This window comes from Hermetia illucens, chromosome 3 (genome assembly GCF_905115235.1).
Source record: "Hermetia illucens chromosome 3, iHerIll2.2.curated.20191125, whole genome shotgun sequence".
Taxonomy (NCBI): Eukaryota; Metazoa; Arthropoda; class Insecta; order Diptera; family Stratiomyidae; genus Hermetia; species Hermetia illucens.
This window is the reverse complement of record NC_051851.1, coordinates 65738453-65760965: the sequence shown is the minus strand read 5'-3', so window position 1 is coordinate 65760965 and position 22513 is coordinate 65738453. Positions and strand designations below refer to the sequence as shown.

The 22513-nt window shown below is 40.9% G+C and overlaps 1 protein-coding gene across 3 annotated transcripts in view; it reads left to right on the top strand.

The window, feature by feature from the left end:
- Nucleotides 1–22513, top strand: part of LOC119651770 (phosphoinositide 3-kinase adapter protein 1) — a 113258-nt gene that overhangs the window by 13004 nt on the left and 77741 nt on the right. For all 3 annotated transcript variants that reach the window (XM_038055514.1, XM_038055513.1, XM_038055512.1), the window contains one exon: nt 13916–14097. In XM_038055514.1, coding sequence (XP_037911442.1) covers nt 14088–14097 — 10 coding nt within the window. In that variant the 5' untranslated portion in view covers nt 13916–14087. The remainder of the gene's footprint in view (nt 1–13915; nt 14098–22513) is intronic.

Below are 22513 nucleotides of genomic sequence, written 5' to 3'. Positions count from 1 at the left end.
CAACTTCTAAGTAGGCGTGGAGGTTTTCAGTCTTACCTGCACAGGAGTGGCGGATGACGCTGAACACACCTTTTTGTCTTGCGAGAGGTGGGACGGCCTCCGCCAGCAGGTTTATGCAGGCGCAGGGGAGCTCTCTCAAGGCAGCATTGTGCGAGAGATGCTGAAGAGCGCTGGGAGCTGGAATCGTATTGCGCATTATGTCCGGGCTCTTCTTATTACGAAGAAGATTGAACTCGGCCGGCGGAGGGATCGGACGGTAAGGGGTTCCCTGAACTAACAACAACTCTCTTCCTCCCCTCCCGTTGGCGAAAGGAATTCTCTGACTTGAAGGCTCCCAAAGCCGGGAGGGCTACCCCGAAGTAATGTGTCAAACGGTTCCAGGCTAGTTCTCTGTTGACAGGGAGGTGTTTAGTTGGTAGTCCGCCAGCGTACTGTTGCGGGAGTCCAACACTCTGTGCGTAAACGCATTCACCTACCCTCCTTCCAAAAAAAACAAGTGGGAATACCGGAAGCTCGCGCTTCGGGTATAAAGGTTTTGTGTTCATCTTATCTAAGAAATTTCAACGCACATTTTTCTATCCGTATACAGTTACAAAACTACGAGGCATACGTGCATATTACAGCCGTAGATGTTATACTCACCCTAAACAAACAAACTGCCTATTTTCGAATACTGTATACATATAGGCACGTATATAAATTGATCGTACCCATATTCCCGATTTACTTCTTATATCTATCTGAATTAGGCTCTACCGGAACCGGATATATTTTGAGGCCTAGATTTCGTAGAGATGCACTACTGAGATTTTTTTCAGATTTTTCGGTTGGATAGGTTCTGAGAACGAGACCCGTTACACTTTTTGGGGGTCATATTTGGAGCCCTCACTCCCCTATGTTTCACCCAATGTCAAATATTGAGTTTCGAAAAGTACTAATTGAGACCTTTCATTTGATACCCCACATGGTATGAAAAAAAATTTTGCACCCTCCTTTCACATGTATGGGGAGCCCCCCCTTAAACTTAACACAAAATGGCGTCAGTTGCGGCATGTAAAGGGGACAGCAGATCACATACTCCTACCAATTTTCGTGGCAATCGGTTCAGCCGTTTCCGAATAAATCGGCTGTGACAGACAGACAGACAGAATATAATGCACAAGCTAGTCAAGTTCGAAGGAAATCCAACTATTATTAACAAAGTTATAGGGGGTAAAACTTTACCATTTTTTGTGAATTTCGTGCACTCTTCAACCTGCATGACGTCATCATCACATATCAATTCGTCAATGCCACAACCAAATGAGTTCTTATGAATTGGGTCCCAAAGAATTATTTTGTTTTAGTTTTTTAAGGTTTTGTGTGAAACAAAACCTTATTAGAATCGAGACGGTGTCTGTCTGTCTGTCTGTCTGCCTGTCTGTCTGTCTGTCACACCTGATTTATTCGGAAACGGCTGGACCGATTGTCACGAAAATTGATAACAGTATGTAATCTGGTGTTCCCTTTACATGCAGTAAGTGGCGCCATCTTGTGTGAAGTCTAAGGGGGGGCTCCCCATACATGTGAATGGAGGGTGCAAATTTTTTTTTCATAGAATGTAGCCATGTGGGATATCAAATGAAAGGTCTCAATTAGTACTTTCCGAAACTGGTGCAATATTTGATATTGGGTGAAACATGGAGGAGTGAGCGCTCAAAATATGACCCCCAAAAAGTGTAACAGGTCTCGTTCTCAGAACCTATCCAACCGAAAAATCTGAAAAAAATCACAGTGGCGCATCTCTACGAAATCTAGGCCTCAAAATATATCCGGTTCCGATATCTACACAAATAAAGTTAATAATAGTATATTTCCACATTTTAGAAATTTACCCGGAACCCCCCTTATGTTCATCCCAGAAGTACAAAATTTAGCATACGTGTAATGAAGAATATAATGCACAATTTGGTCAAGTTTGAAGAAAATCCAATTATTACTAACAAAGTTATAGGAGGTGAAACTTTACAATTTTTTGTGAATTTCGTGCACTCTACAACCTGCATGACGTCATCATCACATATCAATTCGTCAATAGCACAACGAAATGAGTTCTTATGAATTGGGTCGCAGAGAATTATTTTGTCTTAGTTTTTTTAGTTATTTGCCAACCAGACATGTGTGCATGTAGGTATATAATATACGCGTGCTAATGAACTTTGGGGGTAGTGCCAAATTCAAATAGATATAAGAAGTAAATCGGAAATATGGGTACGATCAATTTATATACGTGCATATATGTGTACGGTATTCGCAAATAGGCAGTTTGTTTGTTTAGGGTGAGCGTAATATCTATGGCTGTAATATGTACGTATGTCTCGTAGTTTGGAAAAATATGAAGGGATATGTTGGGTTTGTATATAGGGATAGAAAAATGTGCGTTAAAATTTCTTACATAAGATGAACACAAAACCTTTATACCCGAAGCGCAAGCTTCCGGTATTCCGACTTGTTACAACTGGAACGATTTTAGAGGCGACTAAAAGGGATAGAAATTTGTGATCTAGCAACCTGCAAATTTTGAAACTTTCTTGCTTCCGAAATGTCAACAACGCCTCGGATAGAGGCTTTTGGCTATCGAAAACGGACTATGATTAATTTCTGGAATGTGAGCACGCTCCTCGACAACGGTAGCGAAAGTCCTCAGAATAATTGCTTTCTCCAACTTGAGTGGGAATTCCATCGATATAAGCTGGACATTCTAGTCCTAATCGAAGTAAGATGATGGGACTCTGGGGAGTACTCCTCTCCCTTTTTCGGAAATGGGCTTTTGTACTCTGGAAACCTAAGTTATAGCAGACGAGAATTCGGGTTGCTTTTGACGGCTACCGCAGGCACGCTCTCACGACCTGGACGCCGATTATTGGCAGACTTCTGACTGCAAGGTTTCGGTCCAAGAAAACCCTTGCGTTTCCACTTGGATATTCAGGTACCCATCGACGTACAATTTCTTAAATTATTTTCGTTCTTCCAAAAATTTGGCTAAAATCCTTTTGGATCTACACGATTGGAGCAATTTTCTCTCAACATATTGATTTAAGATTTTTTTATTAATTTTTTTAAATTTTGAAGTAGAAAAAAATTGCGCGTATAACCAACTCGGGGTATCCCTCTACAACATCCATGTATTATATCGTAAAACAAATGTGTTTCTAGACAAAAAATGTAGATAGATATTAACAGATAAAGAAATTATGATAAATTATATTCATTTTTAAGGTTTTGTGTAAACACAAAACCTTATTAAAATCGGTTTACTGTCTGTCTGTCCGTCTGTCTGTCTGTCTGTCTGTCTGTCCGTCACACGCATTTTTCTCGGAGACAGTTGCAGCGATTGACACCAAATTTGGTGGAAAGCTGGGAACTGTGAACGCTCACGCATACAGTGAGTTACATCCTTTAATGATGAATTTAAGGAGGGGTCCCCGTACATGCAAAAGGGGGGTGTAAATTTTTTTTTCATCAAATATAGTCATGTGGGGTATCAAATTAAAGGTCTCGGTTAGTACTTTTCGAAGACGGTCTTAGTTTTGACATTTGTTGAAAAAGTGGGGAGGGCGGGGGGTTGAAAGTGACCATTCCTTTACGGGGGCCATTCTCAGAAACTACCAAACCGAAAAATCTGAAAAAAATCAAGAGGCTGCCACTATATGGTGCCTGGGTTCCGAAATACCTTCCACACTGATATCTGCACAAATAAAGTTAATAATAGCATATTACTATAATTTTTAGTAATTCGCTGCAAGACCCCCCTTAAGTTCATGCTAGGACTACGAGACAATATAGGATATAACATAGAGCATGATCTTGCTAAGTTTGGTGGAAATCGCACTATTACTAACAAAGTTATAATACGTCAAAGTTGTCGCTTCTTTGCAAATTCGAGACTATGAATGTCAATATCATCCGAAAGTGGATATTCTCACATAATATATGCATATATTACGTGCTACGTACTAAGAAATACACAAAACCTTTCGTACCTGAAGCGTCCAGCTTCCGGTTTCCCGACTTGTTAATTGTTTATAAAGTATATATATATATATATATATATATATATATGTACTATGATTATGATAATAACTATATTTCGCAATATCATGATTAAGAAAAAAAATATCGAATTTTCTACGTTTACCGAGTATTACAAAAATGAGATTATTAAATTGTAATAAATAGATTAGAGCAGGCGGCGCGAGATCTTGGGCTGCACATCAATGAAGGCAAGACAAAATACATGGTGGCAACGTCAGCACCGAAGACGAATCAACCAACAACATCAAACCGCACTGGTCAAACACAAGCACGAACAAGAATAAGGATAGGGGAATACAACTTTGAGACCGTTGACAATTTCTCCTATCTAGGGTCGAAAATCACAACCGATAACAACTACGATGAGGAAATCCGCGCACGGTTGTTGTCAGCCAACAGAGCCTACTTCAGCTTACAAAGACTGTTCCGCTCGAAACGTCTCACCATAGGGTCAAAGCTCTTACTGTACAAGACTATGATCTTGCCAGTCCTCATGTATTCCTCGGAAACTTGGGTTCTTAGCAAGAAAAATTGCGAACTCTTGGCCGCGTTCGAGAGAAGAATCCTCCGAAGAATTTTTGGCCCCCTACATGAGGATGGACGATTCCGTAGCCTACACAATGACGAAATCTATGAGCGATACCATGACCGTACGGTTGTGGATAAAATCCGGCTGAATAGGTTACGGTGGGCTGGTCACTTAATCCGTATGGATGAAGATGATCCCACCCGGAAAGTCTATAAGGGCAATATCTATGGTAGGAAAAGAAGACGAGGCAGACCCTGCCTAAGATGGAGCGATGGCGTGGGCCAGGACGCCAGACAGCTTTTAGGGATATCGAATTGGTGGACCTCGGCGCAAAACCGGGATGTCTGGAGTTCCTTATTGGGGCAGGCCTAGACCGGATACCGGTTGTTGCGCCGTTGATGATGATGATGAATAAATAGATTTATCCAACAAAATTTGAATTTATTGATTGCATTCTAAACATTTAGTATATTCCACCGCGTGCTCATCATAAACGGGCTTTTTACACTTATCGCAACACTTCTTTGTCTTTCTTTGTTTGCGAATACGTTGCTTGCTGCAAATGAGACATGGCCCAACTACAAACAGTGTTGTCTCGCAGTTGATTGGTAGCAGTCATCTGTGCTATAATTGGTTTCTTCTTGGTTGTTTTCGCATAACCCGTTGGTTTGAAGCTTGGTCTTCACGCCACTTGTTCACCGCAACTTCTTCGTCTTCATTACCGTAAGACGCCGTTGATTGTTTTTTATAGTCGGCCGACATTCAGAACCATATAAGGCGGCAGAATGGATGACATCGCAGTAAAATTTAGATTTGAGGCCCTCGTTGATACATCATTCGCAAGGAACACCAGCTGTGGAACGTTATTTCATCCAGGTTGGGTTAATGCGTGAAGCAATTTCATAATGCAGTTGTCCATTGGCTAATAGCAATGATACGAGATATCCAAATCGCTCAGTTCTGGGTAGGTCACTGTCGCTGACAGGGATTGTGTCTGTTTCATGGGGATCGGTGGTCAAAAATTCAGTTTTATTCAGATTAAATCTGAGACCGTGTTGCTGGAAGCGATCATTCCCTTTTTAGAGATAATTTTTGTTATTAGACGCTAGGAAAATATTATCTGCATAAATTGGGTTACAGTGTCCAGAACAAGGACAAAGAGGGATTGGTGAGAGGGCACTTCTTTGATGAACACTAACAGAAACACGAAGCGGTTTTGATACACCCGCCGCACTTCGAACTTTACATTTCAGATCGTGGTAGAGCAATTGAACCCAGTTTTTCTGAATTGTCTGATCAACTGATATAATAGTGACCATCATTAGCCGAAAATTATCAAGGATCCAATGCGGACACTATATTGAGTGCGCGGGCTACCAATATAGCATACAGACATGGATTTGTTTGGCTCGGACTGATTTACTTACCTTCTGACACCGTCCATGCATCAAGAACGCTTGCTTTATTCTTCGACAGTACCGGAGTTGGCCTTGCCACGTTGGGTAGGGTAAGCACCCTATTTACTACACACGATGCATTTTATTTAGTGCTGCCATTTTGTTTGTAACGATACCAAATGCGTTTTCTCGGCCGGCTTATCGCGGAACCTATTTTATCACCAAGAGTGATCAGCAGGATTTAACATAACGGAATACCATAATTCTTGGCTATACTTTATTTATCTCTTTCCCTGCATTTCATTTTTAAGGTTTTGTGTAAAACAAAACCTTATTAAAATCGATTCAATGTCTGTCTGTCTGTCTGTCTGCCACACGCATTTTTCTCCAAAACGGCTAAACCAATCCGAACGAAATTTGGTGGACAGTTATGATATAGTTGTGTAGGGTATCAAATGAAAGGTCTTGATTTGTACTTTCCGAAACTGACATTAGTTTTGCCATAAATTGCAAAGTGCGTGAGTAAGGAGTCAAAATGTACGCATTTGAAGTGAGACAGGACTCATTTTCGGAAACTACCCAACCTAAAAATCCGAAAAAAATCGGGGTGGTGCGCCTAGATGAAATCTAGGCCCATTCCGATATCTGCTCAAATAAACTTACTAATAGTATATTACTACTTTTTAGAAATTTACTGAAAAACCCCCCTTAAATTCATCCCAAGACTTCCGAACTTTGTGCCAGCATAGGGGACAATATTTCGTATATATGTGCTAAATTTCATGGAAATCAGGCAACTAACGCCAAAGTTATAGCAGTTCAAACTTAGCAATTTCGCGCGAGTTTACTGTTTCCAAAGCCATGCAAATCAGATGCTGACGTCATAATTACCCGGAATAATTGGCATTCGCGTGGAATATTAAAGTCGCATTTATGAAGAATCTATTTATCTGCAGCCCTTTTTAAAGTTTTTTGTAAAACACTTATGTGAAATCTAATCTTCGAGAGATGTCCCATTCCGGTATCTGCTCAAAAAATTTACTGATAGTATATTATCAACTTTTAGAAATAGACTAAAAAACTCCCCTTAAGTTCATCCTAAGTGTACTAAATTTTGCACCGACATAGAGGACAGCCTCGTGCATACACATGCCAGGTTTCATGAAAATCCAACTATTAGTGGGAAAGTTATAGAAGTTCAAACTTATCAATTTCGTGCTAATTAACAGCATTCTAAGCCATACAAATAAGATGCTGACGTCATAATTAACGAGAATAATTGAAATTCGAGTGAAATATTAAAACTCCATTCAAGAAGAATCTAATTCTCCCTAGCCCTTTTTTATATTTGATGTTGGTTAAATTGTTTTCATTCGCTAATAATATTAACCTGAGGGCGTGAAGCGTATGAGGTTGACCATTATCAACACAGGGCTTTCCATCAAATGATTTATTTAAATCGCTTTCCAGAAAATAGAGGGCAATGGAATTTTTAGCTATATTATTTTTCTTTTTCTTCAGCCTTCAGTTCGCAAGCGGGGTCGGCTCGTGGTGATCGGTTTCGTCATTTTATTTTATCAAATGCCTGATCAGGATGTAATCGCGAGACCTTTAAATCCCCATCCAGCGTATCAAGCCACCATTTTTTTGGCCGGTTTTTTGGTTGCTTACCATTGCTTTCGATGTTCTGATCAATACTGGTTGTTGAATTCTCGTTAGCGTGAATTACGTGACCACACCATCGAAAACGCCTCTCTTGCAGTTTTTCCACGATCGATGCAAACCCATATCGATCGCGGATATTCTCATTTCAGACGTAATCAAAACGTGTCACGCCACCAGTGCAATGCAACATCTTGGTCCCCATTACAGCAAGACGCCGTTCAGTGTCCTTTATAGTCGGCCAACACTCAGAACTATAGACAGCGGCAGACGGACGACATTGCAGTAAATTTTAGATTTGGGACGTGCGCTGATACGTTGATCACAAAGAACACCAGTTGGGGAATGCCACTTCATCCAGGTTGCATTAATGCGTGAAACAATTTCATTACGCAGTTTTCCATTGGCTGATAGCGTTGACTCGAGATTTTTAAATCGCTGAGTTCTGACAATGGCAGTAACCTGCCCTTCGAGATACTTAAATCGCTCAATTCTAGCAATGGCAGTAACCTGCCCAGAACTGAACGATTTCAATATCTCGGGTCAGTGCTATAAGTCAATGGAGAACTACGTTATGCTCCTCACATAGGGAAGCCTTTTATACCTGAAGCGTCAAGCTTCCGGTTGCCCGACTTGTTATTTTGTTCAGGGTAGTACACAGTATGTTGGCTCAAGCGCTCCTCCTTTATCTGGGCTTGGGACCAGTAATCTATGTAAATAACATGGCGGAGTTTCTACTCTAACGCGAGACAGAATGTTTATATTACACTTAATGCATATACATGCATAAACCAGTTACATGCAAATGGAACAGCTGTTGTACTTAATTTTTCTTACGTTAGAAATAAACAAAACCTTGACCGTCTAGATTCCGGTTTTCCATTTACAGTGGAATGGCTTGGAATCAAATAGAGTAGACTTCGGCACACCTGCATTTGGGGCTATCGAGGGGCTAACTATCCATTCCATAGGAAACCTTGGAGCTCAAAGCTCCAGAAATACGAGCTGGGATAGGATTCGAACAACAACCACTTTGGCGAAGAAAAATGGGCTGTTCTATTGGATATTGGAATATCAGATGCGCTCAAAAGAACAAGTGCGTTGAGAGAACTTCAGGAAATTTCGGGATATAACATGAAGGCATAAGAAAAGAAATGGTTTGGATGCCCGATAAATGATATGTGATGACACATTTTCGTTCCAAGTGGGAAAGATTAGGGAAGTAGAGCGTTCGGAGTCGTGTTTATTGTCTACTTCTCCTATTACAGACTTCAAACCTATCAGCGCGAGACTATATGTGATTCGTTTAGAAAAGCTAAAATACTGTGTGACTAATTGTCATACAACAATGGAGGACAAGGATGAAACAAGCAAGGACGAAACGTCGTACGGCTGGTACTAGGAGATTTTAATGCAGAAACTGGATGCGAAAAAACAAACAAAGGCACGACAGAAGGGCACAATCTTCACGAAAAGAGTAACGCAAATAGTAAGTTGTTGGTCGACTCTCAGAGAAATGAAGTTGGGCGATCAATTGATGTCTCCTCGAAATAGTTTCCCGCTAATTCTTTCATCCACTTCCTCCTACATTTGTTTATTCGCTGGAAGCCTTTTTTCACCCATGTCCAACTTTAAGTAGGTGAACAAGGACGCCAAGTAAAGGGAATGCAGGGAGTGGTTCAAAACGTTACATTCCAGCAACTTCAGAAGTTGCTTCGTAGAATTGTCGTGCAGCAGATAGACTCTCTTTGTCAGCAGCGTATATTCTGAATTAATTTTTGCAGGGTCTAATAATATCTTGCTGAATTGATGATCTCAGCCAGATATTTAATCAAAATTATGTCGTTATGGCCCAAAACACGGATTTTTTTCGGCTAAGATTTTCTTTCTTGTCAGAGAGTGAAAAGGTATGCGGCCATTGCTAAAATTGAAGTCAGCAAGTCTCGATCAATGTGATTCGTCCACACGTCTGTTTAGCAAATCATTATAAACAGCGGAAGCCGCTTTCGGCTAAAGTGCTCTGCAGGGAGAGGTACGGCAGATTCCAAAAAGTTTCCTCTGCCCTTGCAACGAAATTGTCAGTAAAATTTTTCTAGGTGATCTTCGTCTTGGTTGTCTGTTCTTGAAAGCCATAGGCCATATCCAAGAGGGTTACGTCAGTCTCTATACATAGTAGACTCGCGGGCATCGATTGGTTGATAGATACTGTGGGTATAGTGCTCACTGGCGTAACAAGAGATTTTCCTCGCTAATGTTGGCTTCTCTATAGATATTAGGGCTCTGAAATACTCTCCATACCGATATCTGTTCAAATAAAGTTAACAAATGTACATTGCTTGAATTTTTAGTGATTGGTTGCAAAACCTTAGTTCATCCTAGAGGCAGGAAATGGGAGCAATGTAGGTTATAACAAAGAGCATGTTCCTACCAAGTTTGATAGAAATCGCGCTGTTACTAATCAAATCTATAATAGGTCAAAGTTGTCGCTTCTTTTCAAATTCAAGACTTTGAATTTCAATATTACGCCAAAGTGGATATTCTCACATAATATATGCATATATTATGTGCTAGGTACTATTGGCACAAATGCACCCTCAAATGGCTTTATAAAAGAAATATAAAAAACCTTTCATACCTGAAGTGTCCAGCTTCTGGTTTCTCGACTTGTTTTTTGGTTAAAGATGCTTGGCGCTTGTAGCCGAGAGTTCCCCTCTTAAGTTCAATGTTGAACGATGTTACGCACTGCATGTTCACAGTTCTCTGTTTTAATTTTTTTACCAAATTTTGTGTCAATCGGTACCGCCGTTTCTGAGAAAAGTGCGTGTGACAGACCGACGGAGAGACAGACAGACATTGCGTTGATTTTAATAAGGTTTTGTTTCCCATAAAACCTTAAAAAGTGTGATCGTTCATCGGCTTCGCCAAGCAGTTTCATATTCTTCTTCTTTCTGGCCCTGTAGTCTCCCCCTCCAGCTAAAATAAAAATATCTTGTAGCCCCAGTGGGAATAATCCAAATTAAAGTCTTAAGATACATTATGCACCTATGGCAGACCGATACTTAATACCTGCTTGATAGTTCCGACTACGACGAGTAGTGAGCTGGGTCGGCACGGTGATTCAGAGGGTAGAGTGGTTTGAATGCTAGTCGTCATGGATGTCTGTTTCTCTTCGGTGGACCCGCCTCCTTTCTGGTTAGTGGCATCGCTCACATGAATGAACTGAGCCGACCCACTTATCATTTGTTCATCCATATACCCTTTTTATACTCTCCCCTTGATTAAGAGGGGCCCCGCCGCAATTCTTTACAATTTTATTTATTTATTTAATTAAAGACAATATACAGAAAATTAAATTCCCAGTTTTATATTTTTCCCAGAAGGAGGAGCAAGTAAACGGCTCAACCTAGAAGGAGCTAGAACCAAAAGGCCCAAGCTGTAGGGCGATATAGGGCTGGAGCCTCGAGATCGGAAAGTGAAAGTAGATATCGAGCTCTGCGAAGTGTTCTTCAAAAAGTCCGCACTACGTGTACTACGAGAGCGATCTGGTAAATAACACCGGTCCCCCAGGCAGATGGGAGATTGAGGGTGCGGAGCCGTGACGGATAGTCCACTCGGAAAAGGTTCTTCTTGAAGAAGAAGACCCGGGTAAATTTACGTTGTAGAGCTTCAAGAGTGCGATAGTCACGTTTGCGAATGGGGGTTCAGACTACATAGCGATATTCAAGAATATTTCTGACAAGGGAGTTGAAAAGTGTCAAGAAGGGCTCAATTGAGGTAAAGTCGGGGAAAGAGTGTAGGATAAAATGATATTTCGGAAGCTCGATTGATGATGTCAATAAACTGGGAACTGAAACAAAGTTTGTCATGGAAGATTAGACCCAGGTCTTGAGAAGGGTTGGCCGTCAAGAGAGTAGTGGAATAGGTTGTCCGCCAAGAGAGTAGGGAAAGGTTGCTGGAGAGGGTTTAAGGGAATGGTATATCCAGTGGAATTTGCTGAATGCAAATGTGTCAGCTTGTCAACCGAGTACCATCGGACCAAAGTATCAAGATTGAATTGCCAGAGAGTACAGTCCAACAGAGGCAAATAATTTAAGGTCGCCAGCGTATAGCGAACAGAGACAGGTGCGGATGGGAAGGATAATGATAAAAAACAGGATTGGTGGGGGTCAAGTATGGAAACCTTGGGAACACCAGAGGAGAGAGAGAAGGATCGGGATGAGTGTCCAGGGAAAAAAACTCTGCAGAGGTACGAGGAAAGTCAAGATACGATTGAGGGGGGGGGGGGGGGTAGTTGAATAGTGAGAGTTTGGGGAAAAGAACTTTGTGGTCAACGGTATCAAAGTCTTTGACGAAATCGGTATAAATAGCATGCACCTCCTGTCGTGAGCTAAGGTATAACTACGAAGTTAGTGAAGATCAAAAGGTTTGAAGCAGCACTATATCGGTGTTTCATGAAACCATGCTGTTCTTTCAGATCAGAGGTGATCGAAATGCGCGGCCAACCAGCCGTATCTCTCGAGGATGGGATGGTAGTTCACAGCTAGTGGCAGATATCCGCTCTTAAGGACAGGGATGATGGAGAAAGTGCCATTCTCATAAACTTTTGATTTGAATACACAGACGGAGGGAAATGTGTTGTTTGCAGTTCACAAGGAAGAGGTTGGGGTCCGATATTGGTGTCGAGATCACTCAAGGGGAACTCAATTGAGGAAGGCGTGTGGAAAGGGATAGTGTGAGATTTGGAGCAGTCGGGATCAAAAAGAAACGTAGAGGGTGCAGTGAAATAAGGTCGCAGGATTGTAATGGGGAGTTGGCAGTGGAATCAGCAAAGTTTGTGGAAGAAGGGAAAGATTGGGTGAGGTATCCTCCACCCACTCTGGAGGCTGAGTCATCATCATATCTAAGTGAAACCCTATAATTTGTTAAAGAGTGAGGACCACCCGCTTCTCTCTCAAACCCCTTTTTGGGCCCTTCGGGGTGCAGCTCAAAATTAAACCCTATCGTCTTTACCTCAACATAGAGCGTCACCATGTATTAGAACCCGAGGTTGTATCATCGAAATTCTTCACTAAGGCTAGAAACCTTCCTTTTCCTCCTACACATCTTCCTTGCCCCTTCCCTTTCCGGATGTGGGACAATGTTGCTGATATCAAATCGAAGTTAACCGAAAATATTTTTAGGATAAATTCGAATCTAAAATTTATTCATAAATTTACTCAGCATGTCTTAAATTAGATTCTAAAAATAAAATTGTTCCTTATAGTTGTAGCAATAAGTTGCACATATTTGTGGCCTCATAAAAATGTCGTAAATACTGAAACTGTGATCTACGCTAGTATAATTTTCCATCAATTTTTCTAAATTAATCAATTTTCGTGAAAAATGTTGCGACATTCTTTTTCGCATGACGTCTAGAGGAACCCACGTTAATGTTTCGATTGATACATTGCAGAAGCGCTGACAGTTCAATGGACAAATTCATGGGGGATTGCTGGCAATTCAAATTTGTCTTTCTCAATAAATTTGTTTCAAAAGAATGTTCTCAGGCTCAATTACTTCTATTTAATATAAATTTATTGGGCTGAATTTATTTCAATTGGATTTGTAAATTATAAAAAATATTCAGTTCAGCAGATGCAAATTATTTCCGCATTAATTTGAAGGAATTTTTGATGTAGGCATTTCAAGTTATGATACTTTTATATCCAAAAAATGTGTGGAAATATATTGTGTTCCAGAATATCAAATAGATTTTGGAAAGTTGACGTAAGTCATCATTAAATAAATGAGTGCGTTTATGGTTTCAGTGGATTCAATGCCTCCTAATTTTGTGATTTGCTTATGCTTTCTTATGCCTTTCTCGGCCTGTTAAAAAATGTGTTGGGTAAGTAATTCAATGCTGCCTATGGCGTGGGGATTTGGAAAGGTCAGATTTGCATAGAAGTCATGAAACATCAATTCATAAACTCCATTGTCTAAGTTGATTGTCCGCGGCACGGAAGTTTACATGTTCCAATTATGAATTGCAACGGCGTCTTTGAGCGAGCGCTAATGCAACTTTTAATTACTTCTACTTACAGTTAGGCATATTTGTCCACATATGAAGAGAACACACACCAAATCCAATGTCAGCTAAGCAACATTCGCTCATTTATTAGAATTAATTTGGATGATAGACATATGCGTGCATCAAACACTCGATATGTGCTCGAGCCATTTTGTATACTCAACTCTTGTCTTTTAACTGTTTCAGAGAAATTAAGAAAACTCAACACGGAACTGTCCTCATCCGGCGGAAGTCGTAATTGAAAAAAGGCGGACCCGATAACCCGATCGAGCAGCAAAGCACTGGCACTGTCCTCTGACGTCTTTTTTTTCCTCTCAATATAACGTTGCCATTGAAGAAGACTCGGAAGGCGTTCAGTATGTCCATAGGTGAGTCGATTTACCTTTATATTCAAGACACCTTTCTTTTGTCGCAGCTTGAAAAGATCTCATTGAGGAAATAGAAAGTCTCCCGAAATAATTGAAATTCAGAGATCATGGGATTCACTTTCTCGGGATCTCATAATGATGTGACTTTGGGGGTGGCGTTGAGAGCCATTGCCTTTCCCAAGCCCTGGGAAATGGATGTACGTTGAGAATAGATGAGTTTATGTTAAGGGGACTCTTACCTGTGATAAGCGGGATTTTGTTTAAATTGCAATTGTTTTGTTTTTCTATAAGAAGAGCAATGTGTATACCCTCCTCAGAAGAAATATCTGTCCAAAATGAAAAGAAAGAACTACAGTGGCTCGCCGCTCGATACAGCCGATATTTCAATAGATGAAAATTCAAAGATAATTGTACACACAATGTTTCTGAAAAAATTATAACAAGTCGGTTTTGGTTATTTCTTATGTAAGTATATCTGAGTGCAGAACTATCCCATTTGTACGTAGCCGGTAATGTATATGTATATTTAGCATGTCAAGCTACTCACTTTGGTGTGACATTGATATTTAGTATTTTGGATTGCAGTAATTTAACACGGAGAAGAAAACTTCGAGCTACTATAACTTTATCGGTAATAGTACGATTATGATCAAACATGGGGATATATTTCTTCAGACTATAGTCTACATTACTGCAAATTTTTATAACTCTAATAAACTTAAGGCGGGTTTCTAGTCCATTTTCCAAAAACAGGGATATACTATTATTAACTTAATTTGAGTAGATATTGATAATTCATTCAAGACCGTAATGGTACACTACAGGATTAGAGCACCCTGTAGGAGGAAATGTGGTCAGTATTGCGCTCGCCCGAGATTATTACCCTGATTTGATTCAAGTATTCACACAGCTGAGTGGACTGGTATCCGAAGTCAAATCACGATACAAATTCCACTGCCACCTATGAGATTTGAACCGCGACTTTTCGTACAACAGCCTTGTGCTCTAATCACTCAGCTATCCGGACACTGAGAATGAGACTGTTAAACAAATCACCACTTTCGACCCCCCATCATTTGATACTCAACATGACTATATTCGGGGGAGAAAATGTTGTACTTGTTTTTTGCATGTACGAATATGAGGACCCCGCTTCAACTCAACGTAGAAAGATGCAACAATGTAGCCTGGCATACTTTCAATGCATCTTTCAAATACTTTTTTGTTTGCCTCGTTCTAAAATGTAATTGTCGTTGAATTTTGCGCCAGTCCTGTACCCATCAGCTGAGCATTTACACCTCGGTTTATTTGCATGGGTCGATTTCCCCAATGTTGCACTTGGTAGGTATTTGCTGGATGCGTTTATCATTATTGAATGTATGTCGTTGCTCCGCTAGCATCAAGGACTCCATAGCAAGGGTTACGTTAGGGAGAGCACTCTCCCAATTAAGGTGTTGAAATTTCGGAATACTACCGATATTTGGGAAAATAAGTCCAGATCTGACGACCAAAGTTCGTGTGGCTTGAGAATCTGGTTGAGCCATGTCCCATTTGAGCCATCTCTTCGGCCGTGAACCGCACTCGCACTGTATAGGAAGCAGCGGGTCGGAACTGCCTGTCACCAACCTTTATTTTCCCACACCGACTTATGATTGCTAATATTGCGAAAATTGAAATTGAAGCTTTCGAGAAACTAGTGCCTTCTGTCACTGGAATAGCTAGCCATTGAATAATGTTCCCTAATGGTTATTTTGTAGTACCGATCTACATACTATACTAAGGCAGTTTTTAGTTTTTGTTGTAAGCTAGTACATAAGTCCCCAAATAAGGCCCTTTTGTAGTTCTTCTTATAAAAATTATAATTCTCAAGGTCACTGCAACTAGCTAAGAGTTGTCAAAGTCCTGGTGGCTATATTATATCGGAATTTTATCATCATCATCAACGGCGCAGCAACAGGTATCTGGTCTAGGCCTGCCTTAATAAGGAACTCTAAACACCCTCGTTTTGCGCCGAAGTCCACCAATTCGATATCCCTAAAAGCTGTCTAGCATTCTCACCTACGCCATCCCTTCATATCAAGCTGGGTCTGCCTCGTCTTCTTTTTTTACTAAAGATATTGCCCTAATAGACTTTCCCGGCTGGATCACTCATACGGATCAAGTGACCCGCCCACCACAACTTGACGGTCATGATATTGCCCATAGATTTCGTCGTTATGTAGGCTACGGAATCGTCCATCCTCATCTAGGGGAGAATTCTTCTCTCTTGTACAGTAAGAGCTTTGACCCTATGGTGAGATGTTTTGAGCGAGACAGTTTTTGTAAGCTGAAATAGCCTCTGTTGGTTGCCAGCAACCGCGTGCGGATTTCTTCGTCATAGCTGTTATCGGTTGCGATTTTCGACCCTAGATAGGAGAAATTTTCATCGGTCTCAAAGTTGCAGTCTCCTATCGTTATTGTTTTCGTTTGACCAGTCCATGATGTTGTTCGTTTGCTTTTTGGTGCTGACGTTGCCACCATGTACTTCGTCTTGCCGACATTAATGTGCAGCCCAAGATCTCGCGCCGCCTGCTTAATCTGGATGAAGGTAGACTGTACATCTCAGGTTGTTCTTCCCATGATGTCAATATCGTCATTGTAGGCCAGTAGTTGGGTGGATTTGAAGAGGATGATGCCTCTCGCATTTACATAGGCATCGCGAATCACTTTCTCCAGGGCCAGGTTAAAGAAGACGCATGATAGGGCATCCCCTTGTTGTAGACCGTTGTTGATGTTGAATGGTCTTGAGAGTGACCCTGTTGCTTTTATCTGGCCTCGCACATTAGTTAGGGTCTCTTAGGAGTCTTACAGATTTCGTCGGGATACCGAATTCTCTCATGGTCGTGTACAGTCTTACCCTGGCTATGCTATCATAGGCGGCTTTAAAGTCGATGAAAAGATGGTGTAACTGTTGTCCATATTCCAACAGTTTTTCCATCGCTTGCCGCAGAGAGAAAATCTGATCTGTTGCTGATTTGCCTAGAGTGAAGCCTCTTTGGTATGGGCCAATGATGGGGCGTATGGGGCTATCCGGCCTAGCAAGATAGCGAAGAATATCTTATAGATGGTACTCAGCAACGTGATACCTCTATAATTGCTGCACTGTTTGATATCCCCCTTTTTATGTATAAGACAGATAATGTCCCGTTGCCAGTCGCCAGGTTGATTCGCTGTCCCATACTTTGATCATCAGTTGATGAACCACTTGGTGTAATTGGTCGCCTCCATATTCAACCAATTCGGCTGTAATTACATCGGCTCCTGGCGACTTATGGTTTTTAAGCCGATGAATTATACGGACTGTTCCTTCTATGCTTGATGGTGACAGCATATGTCCGTCGTCTTCATTTGGCGGACCTCCAACTCGCCGATATTTTGGTTGTTGAGTAGTTCATCAAAGTACTCAACCCATCGCCCCAATATGCCCATTCTGTCGGAAATCAGATTTCCCTTTTTGACTCGGCAAAATGAGCATCGAGGTGTCATCCTGATGACTTGTTGGTAAAACTTGCGCGCCTGGTGCGGTTGCTCCCTGTACTTATCGAATTAACAGACTTGTTGGTTCTCCCAGGCTTTCTTCTTCCGTCTGTAAAGTCGCTTCTCTGATAAGTGTCCGCGCGTGCCAGCGTTCTTTGAGAATGCAATGTTACTCAGTATGCAGTATTTTTCCATTAGATTGCTAGCTTACATTCATCGTCAAATCAACCCTTTCGACTTTTCTTGCGGCTGGGGCCAAGTATGTTTGCGGCCGTATCAATGATGACGTTCTGCAGGTGGCTGTGAAGATAATTTGTTGATGTTTCATCTCCAGGACATCTGTTAGCTGTGGTTATTGCGGCATCCATTTCCCTCTTATAGGTGCTACGGAGGGCTGTGTTGTGGGTGGCTTCAGTATTCACTCTTACCTGATTGTCAGAGGGGATTGTAGGTGGTTTTGTAATTTGAGCTCGGAGCTCCATGCCGACGAAATAGTGATCCGACTGTATATTGGCCCTCCTATATGTTCTGACATTCAATAAGGCTGAGAGGTGGCAGCGTTCAATCAATACGTGGTCATTTTGGTTGAAAGTGATCCCGCCTGGAGAAGCCCACGTATGTTTGTGGACCGCTCTCGGCGCAACCATTTCGTGCGGTACTGCTAACTGAAAATCCGCAGTCCGTTATCATTGGTATTCCTATGTAAGCTATGGGAGCCAACGTATCGTCTGAATACGGGCTCCGTCCCTACTTGACTGTTGAAATCTCCAAGTACAATTTTGATATCATACTTGGGCTAGGCTTCGAAGGTTCGCTCAATTGCCTCGTAGAAGGTATCGTCCGACTCTGCAGTCTTCTCTGCAGGGGCGTCAATGTTTATGAGGCTTATATTTCTAAATTTGCCTCGCAAACGCAGAGTGCACAGCCTTTCGCTTACATTTTCAAAGCCGATAATAGCAGGTTTCATTTTTTGGCTGACTAAGAAACCTACTCCGAGCACATGGTATACTAGATGGCCACTATTTTATATGGTGTAGCGGCTCTTTCCAGGAAGCCGGTCTCTTCCAGGGCATCTCTTGCTGTACTGTTACATCATCCCTATATTGGGACAAGGTATCGGCTAGCTGCTCAGCAGCATTCGGTCTGTACGGGGAACACACGTTCCATGACAAAATGCGCAAATCGTTATTCCGTTGTCGTTGCCGGGTTCGTCGTTTTGAAATGCATCCAATCCGAGGTGGTTTCGTAACTTTAGTTTCGGTATAGGGTTGTTAGCCCTACCCAACCCCCAACCTGGAGGACCAGTGGGTATAATTTGTCCCGTTTTTAGGCGCGGGAGACTCGCCTTCATCCTTCTCCGTCCCAGCGATCACCATGTGGAGGTGGAGATAGGATTTGCTAGTAGAGCTGTTGGTGTTGGTTCAGCAGGCGTTTGCCAGGTTCTATGCTTCATTGTGGGTACCAATCCGACCGCCAATTTTATAATAATGAGTTATACGAACAAAAACTATACTATTATTGTAATAGCAATTATTGAAGCACTTCTTTTATATATGAACTCAGCTGATATGCTTCAAATTATTTTTAATTAAGTTGTTATGCCTAAAGGAAATCCCGTAAAATATAATATTTTGAAGTAAAACGCCCCTTAAAATGAATGTCTGTTCTATATCGGGATAGAAAAATCAACAAATTCTGCTTACATAATTTCTTGAATGAAGACGAGTGGACAATTGCCTCTAATTAAAATACAAGTCAAGATTGAGCACGTAAAACCTTGACTTGGATTTCTAATTAGAAATTAAATAGTCAAGTCTTTGACTGCCGGCTGAACCCCTAGATAAACGATGCAATTGAAAAGAACTGAAGTCACCTCTGATCAAACAAAGCTACCCATTCCGGAATATCACATCGTTCTTTTAATTCCTTTGAGACTCTCCATATTAAAATGCACCAGAGATCTGCATTAAAGATTCATTTTTTTTCGAACATGGGGTGCGCATGGAAATGAGAAATAGAACTGAAAATCATCAACTATTTCATATTCCATATTTGAAAAAATCAGGAGGAAATCGAAGGCTGGAATGCGGAGGCGCCTCGACGTGTGCATTTATGATGATCATTAGCGAAAATGGAAAACGTGCGTCCGGGAAATTAGATTCATCTATCGACATCGTGACAGAATGCGAGCAAGGAAATATGTGACACAAAGCGCATGTAGAATTATATATTGGTCATGTTAAAAGAATGATTAATGGTGGGCTGTAAAAAATTAATGATTTTTGGAGAAAATAGATTGAGAATTGGTTAGGGGAGAAGCATTATTTTGGTGATGGACGTCATATCAAACCAGCTATTTTTAGATTAGTTCTTACTGGGACAAATGCCATGGCTAAGGAGTAGGCTAAGTTTGGTGTGTGATCCACATTTGGTAGGAACTTATAATTCTTTTTAACACTCAAATATTTTGCATTGCTTTCTGAAAATGCCACTTCCAGTGATCTAGTTCAGAATCATGGAATTTGTTTAAGATTAAAAGCATATTTTATTGAAAATTTAATCAAAATTAAAAACAATTTTCATTATGTGGTTAAACCTGACACGTGCCTGTAGCATCTCAAAAAAAAATCTTTTTGAAACAATATCCGAAAGGACATCTGCTCAACATATTTTAGGAGAATGGTTGGCAGTTAGTCTAGTTGAAAATTCCTATTCCTAGGAGACATTTAAAAACCACAGATCGCATGGTATTCGCCTCACTACCTGCAGCACTTTCGTTTGAGTTTACTTGATGTGTTCGGCGGGACCATCTATAGATCTTCATTAGAAGGGACGATAGATCGCGGTAACCAAGGAAAACATATTGAATTTCAAGGAGCATTCAAGAAGCTCTATTAAAAGTGTATGCGTGGATGTTTGGGTTTTTTGTAAGGATATTTTCAAGCGAAGAGATTGAACGGTTTAACATGCATGGAGCGAAGTCGATTTCACTTGATATTTAACTAACGTTGCTTGGGGTCGTTTCATCAATGAAAATTGTATAAATTTACATAGTATGTGGATAGGAATTTGTAAATAATGCGAACTAAAGAAAGTTGTGGTGGGTGTCCTTTTGGCACTTAAGTAATTGACACGCCATTGACAAAATTTATCACGTGCCCTTTAGCCAGTTCTTCTGACCAGAACCTGAAATACAAATTGGGAATATCGCGTGAAATGCAAACTTCAAAACTGGAATGCCCGATTGCTTCAATCTAGAGGCAAGATCCCCGACGAATCGCATTCTCAATCGAAGTTCCTCACGCCTCAGATCTTAAGGTGCTTTTTGGCCCCTTAAAAGGCAAGTGAGCTGGAGGACACGGGAGAAAGCGCATATAGGACTTAAAGTCGGTGTTAAAGTGTAATGATATCATAGCGTGTGACTTTCCTGTCAATGACAACAAGAAAATCCTGGTGTGATTTGAGCGTATAGTAGATATGCATCGATAAACTGTATTATAAGGATATATGAAAACGATTTACTAACCCATGCATTAAGAAGTATCAGGTAGAAAGCGAAGGCAAAATCGAAAATATGCTTACAAGCCTATTTGTATGAGCCGAGCCTTTATTCTCAGACAACCGGCTGCCAATTCCTTTTTCACCGAAATTACCACCTACAGTGATGAGATAGTCTTCAGCAGGCATGCTGCAGGCTTTGTTTGGAATATTTATTAGAAGGTGTGTTCCTCGGAATCGCATCTGTTTGTCTATGGCATTAAGTATTTTGATCGTAATCAGCCAATCATCAAATCGTTGAACTTATGTAACACCATATTAAATGCAGGGGCTAGCGAAATAAAGGAGTTTATAGCCGTTTTTGTTGCGATCTATGTATGTTGTAGCTTCTGTCACCACACCATTCAGTTTCCTTCAAAGTGCAGATGTCGACGGGTTTCTATTGAAAAGTGTAGTGTCTGCGGCTTCGTCTGCTTTGTTCGGTGGCAATCGGACGAGGAAACTGATCTATTGATATGCAGTATAACTCTTTTGCACGTTTAGTCGCCTTTGCATCTTCATTACATTCTTTCCAATTTCCTCTTCCTCATCCGCCATCCACTTACTTCGAAATAGTAACTTTAAAATTATACTTTTCGTTCTAAAATTCATTTAAATATCTTGAAAGTTAATGTAGATATTTTCTAACATTTCGAAAAGGATCATTAACCTCTTTTGTTGTTGTTTGCACCGAGAGGACTGCAAGAGGACTGATTAGGCAAGCCTTAATTTTTTATAGGATGAAAATGATGGCGTCTGGTAGGCATGGCTTTTTAGTCTAGGTTGCAGTTGCGCTCTGCGCATCTCCTTGGTATTGGTTCTCATTTGTGTGCTACTGTTAGTGCACATAGCTGCAAATGTTATAAAAAAATATCAGCTTCTTGCCAAAATCAATCGTAGGAGGCTGGGAATAATATCCCAACGTCACTTCATCATTTTCCTATTGATTGTTGGTAAGTGGTTGCTTTTTTTTATTTTTAAGTTAAATTATAGATATGACTTTGTTCTAAACTTTTGGTTTGAGGACTTCCTCTTCAACTCCTCGTCTCTAACCTGCGAAACTCACAATAACAAAAGAGGCATCCTCCAAATTAATAACGATGCGTGAAGTTTTCGTAAAATGCTTTCGCAAGTTCCTTCATTTTATCGGTGGCCGCACCAATGTTAGATGGACAGACATAGATTTGTGTAGCTCGGGCTAGTTTTCTTTCGTCCTGATGGCGACCTTGTGCATTTCTTGATAGTCTCGTTTCCAGTTCCGCTTTGAATGAGTTAACGCAACTAATAGGTCTTCTACGAACTACGTACGACTATTACGAAGAGAATTTTCGTGTCAACCTCCTATTGAATCAAGCATAGATCG